This window comes from Rhincodon typus, chromosome 8 (assembly GCF_021869965.1).
Source record: "Rhincodon typus isolate 14 chromosome 8, sRhiTyp1.1, whole genome shotgun sequence".
NCBI lineage: Eukaryota > Metazoa > Chordata > Chondrichthyes > Orectolobiformes > Rhincodontidae > Rhincodon > Rhincodon typus.
In genome coordinates this window covers 53,818,998-53,829,515 of record NC_063339.1, presented here as the reverse complement: position 1 = coordinate 53,829,515, position 10,518 = coordinate 53,818,998, and the positions used below count along the sequence as shown (strand labels likewise).

At 38.4% G+C, this 10,518-nt stretch overlaps 1 protein-coding gene across 1 annotated transcript in view; it reads right to left on the bottom strand.

Moving 5' to 3' along the window:
• Positions 1–10,518, bottom strand: part of ttc6 (tetratricopeptide repeat domain 6) — a 183,228-nt gene that overhangs the window by 28,121 nt on the left and 144,589 nt on the right. The window contains exons 27-30 of the mRNA XM_048600425.1: positions 7,211–7,284; positions 3,806–4,016; positions 2,853–3,005; positions 130–300 (exon numbers count right to left, since the gene is read on the bottom strand). Coding sequence (XP_048456382.1) covers positions 130–300; positions 2,853–3,005; positions 3,806–4,016; positions 7,211–7,284 — 609 coding nt within the window. The remainder of the gene's footprint in view (positions 1–129; positions 301–2,852; positions 3,006–3,805; positions 4,017–7,210; positions 7,285–10,518) is intronic.

Genomic DNA, 10,518 nt, shown 5'->3' with positions numbered 1-10,518 from the left:
TCTATATTAGAATCGATTTAAACCTATAGTGGAAACAGAGATCAACATTACTCGGTACAGTAGTTGCGAAGTGGATTTAATACATTGAAATTAAAAAGTTTTAAATGTTGCGGGGGAAAAGTGCAGTACCTGTGAAAATTGTCTGTTGTAAAAGTAAAGGTTGGCTGCATTAAAATAAGCTAATGAATAGGTGGGATCGAGAGATATAGCTTTCTGGTAGTCTCTCATGGCATTGGGTAGATCACCCGTGAACTGGCTGATCACTCCACGGTTCGTAAACAACTTTGCAGATTTACAGATCTGTAAGAAATAAGACATGCTTATTTTACAATGCTAATTTATTCCACATGATTTATCTTATGTACTAATAATTAGCAGTAATAGCTACAACACTTGTCAAAATTGGATGCCCTGCATTTTATGAGAAGATCCAATATTTACTTATGGTTAGCAATGAATTGCCCAAGCTATGCTGACTGTGTTTGTGCTTTGACTGGCTGATATGTAAAGCTGAATTGACCTAAGGTTCTGTATTTAATTATGCAATAGAAGGAAGAAGAAAATTGTGGTTATTGTAACAAAGGTGATGTAAGTGATTAGTGTAATTATACAGACTCCCTTCGTCCCTCCTTTTGATTTTTGAGAAAATAAATATTCTACAAGAAGCTAAACAGTTAGTTGAAACTGTAGCAGAACTCAGAATGAAGAAAAAGCAATTGCTACAGATATAAATGATCAAAGAGAGTAAAAAATCATATTTGCATAAGCAGGAAACTAAACGGATATAAATAATTAACAACAATACATCAACAGTTGCCTTTAGCATTAGGCAATCCACAGATCATGTCAATCACAAACCAATTAATTTGGTTTGCATCTAACAAGAATCTTAAAATGCTTTCCTGTTTTGTAATATTGCAATAGTATGTTATTTGAAGTCTGTAAATCCTGCTCTGTATTGCAACTCATGTTAACCACCCCACTCCATCTCTGGCAGCATTCTGAGAGTAACCTCCTTTTGCAAATTTTTTAAATAAGTAAAAACTTACATTCTTCAAACTTGCAAGCCCATTAGATATTGTAATAAACATTAAATGATACTTTTCCATTATATATCGTTTACTACCTGTGGCGCCTGTTCTCTGAGCAGCTATTCTGATTTTATTTTGTCCATTCAAAATTGCAGTGGTATCCTAATGCAGTCTTTGACTGATGATGCACATGGACACTCGGATTGTTTACATTCTTACACTGCTCAATGGTGGTGGATCCAACCACAATTGAGTCAATGTGCGCTGTACTACCCTTTCTCCTTTTCAATTTAAATAAGTAGCCCTGCAGTTCAGACAGAGTCAGATTTTTGGGGTCTGAGTCCGTCAGAATGGAGATGAGCACCTTAGAAAAATGGCAGTGATGTCATACAACTGGATGTCTCGTGCCAACCTGGCATCCATCTGGCAATGTGGAAGATTGCCCGGGTAAGCCCTATAGACGAAGAACAGGACAAATCCAACCCAACATATTGCCAAATCAGTACATTCGCCATCGTTAGCAAAGTGATAGAAGGGATCATTGGTGCTATTGAGGACTGAGGCTTGGTTTGGGTTCCTTCAGGATCATTCAGCTCCTGACTGCCTTGGGCCAAACACAGCCAAAAGGTCTGGACTCCAAAGATGAGGATGGGAGACATGAAATGCAGGTCTGCAAATGTGACCACATTTAAATAGGACATTAAGGACTTGTTAAAAAGCTTGTCTCTAGTTTGAATTTTCCATAAGCAGCCTGCACCTATCTATTTCAGACCCCTGAAGCCAAGTGAGGGCCATGAGTTCAGGCCAGGGTGTTTTGACCGCATCAAAGTAACAGGAGGCCTGCAACTGGAAATAGATGCTCTTGCCTCAGACATTCCAAGGTGCTTGGTAGAAGAAGGGCAGAGAGTTAAGCATCAGGAGGTTAGAAAAAGGATAAGAGACGTGAAAAATGACAAATTATCCTGAGCACAGAACCTAATTTACATAGGAAAAGAACCAATGCTGAAGAAAACTGAATCTAAGCAAATGGTCACAAACATCTGTGTACTTAATAGTGTGAATCTCTGCAGCATTTGCAGGCAACTGTACACTGATGATATCTAACCCACATTACAGATAACCTCCTCACCAAGGGTGGGCAACAAATCAGATTCACAACTAATGGGCCTGAGAGCACTGGGTCAGGTTTAAGAACTGTTCAGGTGTTGGCTGCAATACAATCATTGATACAATGATCTCTGTCATTGTGATGCTCTGCTGTGCTCTCCTTAATGCCCAATGTGCGGACCTTGCATTGGTGAGGAAGAGAAGGTAAGAGAGGAGAAGGAATGAGAAGAAATGTCTTCATTCAGAGTCTGAGAAAGTGTCTGAAGAGACAGACTGAGTAATTTATATGAAACAGTAACACAGATTGGGTTTTTGAGAATGCAACACTGAATCCTTGCAGCACTGCACTAGAATGCCTTATTCATCCTTCTGCTTTCTCTTCTTTATCCAGATATAATATCATCACATTCAATTCCATGAGCTCTTCTTTTATATGTAGCACTTCTATTGAATGTCTTTTGGAAATCTAACTATACAATATCCACTGGTTTCCTTTGATCAACACTACTCAAGAAAAGACTCTTTACTTGTTGAACAGGATTTCCCTTACATAAAATCATGCTGACTTATTCTAATTATACTGTGCCTTTCTAAAGTGCATTTTGTTAAGACTTCCTCAATAGATTCCAACAATTTAATACAATATTCCCTTTTCAAATTGTACTATATGGAGATGTGTGCCTTCAAATTTTCATGAAATATTCTTGTGTCTACCTTCAATGCAGCATTGATATCCTGAAATGCTGCAAAGGTATTCAGCATTTGTAGATTAACCATTGCGCGACCTTCATAAGCATCATGAAACATTGGATCAATATCAATTGTAATTGAAAACTGATTCCATGCTTTCTGAAATCTTCCCAGAACCTGAAAGAGGAAAGTCATAATTTCATTAAAGGGAATCATCATTTTAAAAATAAAAATCCTTGATTTTCAATTCATATTTGTGATATATTTTGAGTGTTTATTTAGAGTTGGGGTATTTTAAAATTGCATTTACATCTAGAAGTGGAATTATAAGTTGCAAGGTATAACTTCTAATTTTGGAACATCTATAAATGCAAAACTAAGTTGGTTAAAGCTACAGTGCTAATCAATGTTTTTCTTAGCAATTTATATTTGGTTCAGCAAATCCTTTTTCTTGGGTCTCAAAGTCCTGAAGATATCTTTTAGGGTGTTGCAATTTTTAATTCATTGCTTTCACCAAAGTAATGATAGTTGTTGTGTGAAACAGAAAACATCAAATCTTTTGCAATGTTCACAATCTGGAAATGTTGAGTAAAGCTTTACTCAACAGGATGATTTAAAAGCAACCTCATTAGAATCTCTGTAACCTTCCTCCCAGCTACAATCTTTCTAAAAGCATCCCACCTTTTTATCTTAGGACACTTAAAATTCACACTGTAGAATTCCTTGTTTGTTATACCTTTTGGGCTTCTCTTTCAGTTTAACATTCTCCTTTTAAAGTTCACCCCTTTGATTAACATTTTGTTGACTCTTCCAAATATCTCCTATCTTCATTCAACATCTATACTTTTCTTCACGCCTCTCCGAAAAATATCCAAAGATGCTTTGTAAATGCAAATTATGTAGTTCTAGAAAATGTTTCTTAAATGCAACTTTGGAACGTTAATACTTAAATAATAAATCACAGGGAACCTCCTTACCTGAAAGTTGTATCCTAGGTTGAGTCTAGATTTCACACATTTGGGATTTAAATGAAGTGCTTGCACAAAGTCTTTTTGTGCTTGCTTTATTCCAGCTGTGTCACCAAAATCCATGTACACATTCCCACGTCCATTATACGCATCCACAAAAAATGGGTCCAATTTCAATGCTTGACTGAAACTGTTTACAGCTTCTTCTAAATAATGAAGTCTTAAACACAATTCATAGAATAAAACATTTGTTCATTCTTTGTAATCTTTTACATTCTATTATCTATACTTAATGGTCCACCTTGATAAATTGACCATGTTGAGCTGCCGAGGCACCTCAAATCTTTATTCCTTCCAAAAGACAGAATAATTTAATTAAATTTTTTTCAGTTAATATGATACAAATAATATATCAAAGTTTTATACCTTTTGTATTGGTTATGGAGGTAGATTTTCACTTTACTGCCTAGGCATAATTATGTGGCTGTGATCTATTGTTAGTTATGCAAATTGTTCATATTTCATCTCCAATAATTCTACAGAGATGACTTTAGACTTTTAACTCTCTTCTCACAAATAAAAGAGGCTAAAGGGGGGAAATCATCTGTGTGGGCCAAGGGTCCAGAAGGTCCATCACATCCTGTCCAATCACATCACATCCAATGAAGCTGAATCACTGCCACTCTATGTTGATGATAGATGTCTAGCTCTGATTCTAACCAACTTGGATTGAAGTCTCAGATTTGGTCACAGTCCACTACTTTAGGTCCTACCAGGTTGACTAAAATACTGGATTTGGAATCTCTATCAGCTTCCCATGGATTTCTAGTGGGAACAAGCTTTCAGGCGAGAGTCTTGTTTCTCTGGGCTGTTTTCCTTACTGACTCCAGGATCTGTAAAATGCTTAAATGTGGAAAAAGTTGCATGGTAACCATTAGTATAGGGGCCTCTAATTTTCTCAAAGCCAGTTTTGCTTTTCAGTAATCAAGGCAATAAATGCTATCTCTTACCCCCTTGAAAGTTTTGTTTGGCTGTTTCTCCAAAGTTACTTCATTTTCAGAACTAAGGAGGTGACTTGCAGCACACATTAAACTGTTGAGTTCAAATTCTAAGAAATCACATGCTAAAAAAAACTCTTATCCAGCCTAAGAATGTCCAAATAGTCCATGAATATGTATTCCCAGCTCCATTGTCATCCTCGGCTTCATTGGCCCCTCTACTGAAGGACTATCTATGCAGCAGGGCCAAATGGCAGCAGCTATGCCTGCAATGAGATGCTATCATCGGCACCTCTGGTGAGGACTACTACATCTCAACCACAAGAAGAGACAAGTGAGGAAAGCTGCTTCTACCTCTTATGAATGGAGGCCACCACGTCAGGTTGATCACTAGTGTCTTTCTGTAATTCTGCACTGTTTTCAGTAGTGTTTTTTTTTCAATAACATGTTAATACTAACTTTGAAATCAGGTCTGTGAGCTTCCCTTTGTTAACAAGGAAAGATACACAAAATGACCATGGACAGCAAGGCTTTGTTAACAGTTGTGAAATCTTTGGGTAGATGTGTATCCTTAATGTCAATAAGACTTTTACATGCTCCAGGCTGCTCCCCAATTTCAATGGAAGTGTTGGCAGTGGCAGCATTATGCCATTCCTTGAGAGTCAGAAGGAGTCACTTGATGTCCTGTGTCTGATAACCCCTGACGTTTACTGCACCCTGACCAGATCCTTGAGTCCTGGGTATAGTCTGGCCACCTCCCTGTGCAGACAGACTGCCTGTATGTTCTGAATTTTCACTCTCCATCTCCTTTTACTCCTCCTCCTCCTCTTCTATGGCTTTCTCATCCTTTTCCTCCAGTAAACTGTCACCTTTTAAGGGACTCATCCTCTTCAAGGTCCAGCCCACTTTGAAGGGCCATGTTAGGGAGTGCATAGAAAGTGATCACAATGTGTAAGGCATTCGCAAGGCACCAGCCAATCAATCCAGTCAGTGGAGTCACAACTTGAGAACCCCAATGGTAACTTACGCTGATTTGAGGACCTGTTCTCCAGGCATGGCCTTATTCTTCATGATTATCCTTCTCCCACTGTTATTTCGGTCCTGGCCCCTACTCCCTCCCCAGGGTCTGCCAGTCTGGCAACATTAAGATCTCATGACCAACTTGTACTTGAACTCCTGGCTCTTTCCCTTCAGGGGACTGTCTGTTGTCCTAGCAGTGAGGCTGATCACTTGGTCTCCTCAAACCTCTTGGAGGCAAATGTCTGGTCTGGCAACAGAAGGACCAGCTCTAACTAATTAATGCATCCAAGTATATCCACTCAGTTTTCTATCCCATGATCTTGTGCACACCCATGAAAATCAGAACATCCCCCTTCACATGCTCATCAATCTTGTCAATTGGCCTACCTAATTGATCCGAGTGGACTGCAGATCAATCCCATCACCAACTCCACCCTATTAAAGCAGGCCAATCTAGAATGGTGTTGGGAAATCAACAACTTGCTAATATTAGAGATAACAAGGTGTAAAGCTGGATGACCACAGCAGGCCAAGCAGCATCAGAAGAGCAGGAAAACTGACGTTTCGGGCCTAGACCCTTCTTCAGAAAAAAAATTTTTCTGAAGAAGGGTTTAGGCCCGAAACGTCAGCTTTTCTGCTCCTCTGATGCTGCTTGGCGTGCTGTGTTCATCCAGCTCTGCACCTTGTTATCTCAGATTCTCCAGCATCTGCAGTTCCTACTATCTCTGAAACTTGCTAATATTTCTGTTTCTACTCCACATCCCCTGAAACTCCTCAGTCCTGCCTTCAGTTGCATCTCTGGTGAGAGCTAAAGACCATAACACAATGTGATTACATTAAGGGCCTTTTCACCTTTCAACATATTCAATGATTCTGCCATCTGTTAGATACAAAATGCCTAACGTTTCTTGAATGGGATTTGAATTGAATTAAATTTTATCCTGTAGCTATATTAAACATAAAATTAATGGGGCCATCAATGAGATTTGGCTGAGTTACAAAACTGAATTAGTGGGATTGAGGTCGGTATATTTGGAAAGAGTTAGAGAATGAACTTGAAATGAATCATTTCCTCCTATAAACTGTCTTCTTTGAGGACCTCATCCTTTTTAAGGTCCAGCCGTTTGAATGGCCATGTTACAGAAAGTAAGCAAATCAACAAAATGGGCAAGACATTCTGTCCTTCACCAATATTCAGCCTGTAGGGAAAGTATTTTCTTTGTTGTTGTAGGGGGGCAAACTGATTTTCACATTCTTGCTACATACTACAAGGTTAGACAAATTCCATTTTCCTTAATTTAGAGTGGGTTGTCTCAATCTCATACTATTACTTTGGAAATGTCAGAGAAATGTCACAAATAGCTGTTTAAAGTAAGTTTTTTTCTCCTTGACTTACTTATGACAGCAGATTGCTACAGCATGATGAATGTAAGCATTTTCTGGTTCTTCTACAATTGCTGCTTTAAAGTCCTGCAAGTGAAAAGTCCAAATCATTAACTAATGTTAGCCAACTGACTGAATACAATCCATAAACAAAGGATAACTCCTCAAAATGGGCTGTTGGCAGTCTGTTGCTTTCATTGGACAAAATTTTAGACTTGCTTTTACTTGTTCACCTAATTACAAATACCATGGAATTACTGATATCCATACAAAAATATTGTCACAAACTTTGTCGGGACTGATTATTAGAATTTCCAACAATGAAATTAAAGCAATAAAGTTTTAACATTTTTTCTGAAAAAAATTAAAATCAAATCATCAAATAAATATTAGTTGCCTATCCAGTAACATGCCAAACTACATAACATAACCGAGTTTTGTCTTGATGTGATTACATATGTTTACACTTTATAGAACACTTAAACACTATCCTTTCTGTTCCAGTTTCTTTTTCTTCAATCAGTGTATAGGATTTTCTCAGCATTTGGTGCAGTAACTAACTGGCACCTGTGGTTCAATAGCACACAAGCCAGAACCCCAGTCTTCATGATAACAAAACCACATAGGCTTGTTGTTGGACAGATCACAAATTGCATGATTCTCTACAGTATTAATTTCTCCTTAAAATAAGGACATAGCCCAAAATTTAAACTTCCCATTCACAACAATACTAATTAGCGTTTTTCAACAGCTTTCCTCCATACAGGATATCAGTCCTAAAGACAAATGACAGATCTCTAAACACATTCGAACACCAAGTTGGTTCTCAATAAATCTCTTGAAATAGACAGATTATTCTTCCTAGGTCATCTCAATGCTATTTCAATTCATAATTCCAAGCTTCTGCCCTGCTTAATCAGGGTTCAATAGAAAATTAAAAAATGGTATCTAAATTAAAACATTTGTATGCTTTGTGCTATTAAAATCTATTTGTGTTTGATTACACCTTTGCAAAGCTTGTTGGTTGTTTTGCCTATAGTAAAGGTGCTATAAAATGCAAGTCGTTATTCTCATTATCAAAGTCTCTACAGAACACTGCAGTGCCAGGTCTGTGAACTACAATTAAATAGTGTCAGCCTTCTAGGTCACTGAGGCATGCTCTAAATCGGCCTTCAGCTTCACTTAAATTAAGGAATTGAACTGCAGGGTTCAGCCAGCTTATGATAGAAAATGATGTAAATTTCCAGCAGCAGTCTGAGATGGGCATGGAGAAGCCATTGAGGGAGAGGAAATTGAGAGGGATGGATGAGGTAAATCAAAAATGTAACAGAATTACTTCTAATTCATGAAGGCATGTGAAAGGAGACAAGTGATAACTGAAAGTGTTCTTCAGGAACACGGCATAGACTCTTTCCCTTCCCAGCCATTTTATTACAACTCTGGTATGAATTTTCACAATGAAGCAGTGGGTCCATACCTTACTCAAAACTGTTATTCTGGAAGACCAGCCGAAACCAAGCACCCACCATTTCCATTGAGGTGAGGGGCATGGGAGAGAAAGAAGGGTGGGTTGTAATTTTCACATACCCCTTGACAGAAACAAATACATATGTAAGGGTCCTTAACAGTCATATTGGATTCAAAAAGATCACCCCTCCTTTCTCCATAGATATTGCCAGATCTGCAGCAACCACTGTATTTTGCTTTTGTGTGCATGTAAAAGTGCAGCTATCTCCAGTCAAATACAATTTTCACAAGCAAGATATCCAAAACATGACTTGTGACTTTAAACTAAAGAAGATTCTAACTTACTGGAGTTCTTTGCAGAGGTAAGATACCTTTTGGAAAAGGGAAGGGTACTTCTGAGATCCAGGGATATTTTAGGGAGAGGTGAAGTATCTTGTGCACTCGCTAAATGTAGATATGAACATATGTAAGCAACGTAAAAAATTGCAATCTGTCAAATTGTAAAGGCATCTAAAGCACTTAGAGTTTAAAATAAAAGAAATTGGCTGCCTTCAATTTAAAGCAAACGTGATTGCAGTTTACTCTGTTGACATAAGCTTGAGGCCAAACCTAGGATTTATATTGCATTACTGACTTCACAACCTAGCATCACCATGGGAGGTTTGCATTTACGTTTTCCATTTGATTAACAGTTCCAAGTCATTATAAAGTCTTCAATGCAGAGCTATGAATACAACTGCTTGTTTTTATTTTTAGAAATGATTAAGTATTAGAAACAGGATATAGTAGGGAATGAGGATTTGTTTTATCAATAAATGTTCTTCTTTAAACAGTCAATTAATCAGTATACAGTAAGAACTTTATTTAATTTCCTATCAGTGTGGGTCCTGTGGTCTGCCACAGTAGATAGTAGGTGGATTGGCATGGAGACTGTAAGTGCAAAGGATGGTAGGTGGGGGTAATTGGCTGGTGTGATATGATGCTCTAAATTGTTTCCAGGGCTGTTGGGCCTGGCTATCAATAAGATCTGCCCTTCACCCCAAGCACCAAATACCTGACTATCTGGGGTTCTTTCCACTGAGTTGGGTTTGTGGGTCTGCACTCCTGTCATAGGAGTGACATTTCAGGCCTTTGGTGTAGGTAATTTCCAACAAATTACTTCAGGATAACTGACCAGACCTCACGCAGACCTGATTATTCTGAACACAACAACTGACAGAAGCTTGCACTACAAATCAATTTTAAAAGATGTCCTGATATCTAGCTACATAGAAAATGTAACCCCATTTTTCAGATATAGCACCTTCATGGTGTACCAAGATGGCATACACATACCATGTAATATTTACAAGGTTAGACACTTAAGATTCAAATTGCTAGGCCTATTTCCATAGTAAAATAATTGCAGATTGGGTCTCATAAACCAAAGATTTATTGATATTCTTAATGTTTTGCTTCATTGCATTGCAAAATTAAAGTAAATTAAATGGCCATTTCTGAAGAGGGTCTAGGCCCGAAACGTCAGCCTTCCTGCTCCTCTGATGCTGCTTGGCCTGCTGTGTTCATCCAGCTCTACACCTTGTTATCTCAGATTCTCCAGCATCTGCAGTTCCTACTACCTCTGAAACAATTTTAACCCCACTGCGAAGCCTCTTCTAAGGATGCCTACCCTGAAGAAGTTACACTCCGCCCTCCAGAAAAACCTCAGTGGATCTCTCCCATTTCTGAAGAAGGTCTAGGCCCGAAACGTCAGCCTTCCTGCTCCTCTGATGCTGCTTGGCCTGCTGTGTTCATCCAGCTCTACACCTTGTTATCTCAGACACGAGGGAGGAGCTGGCCAAAGTTAATTGGAAG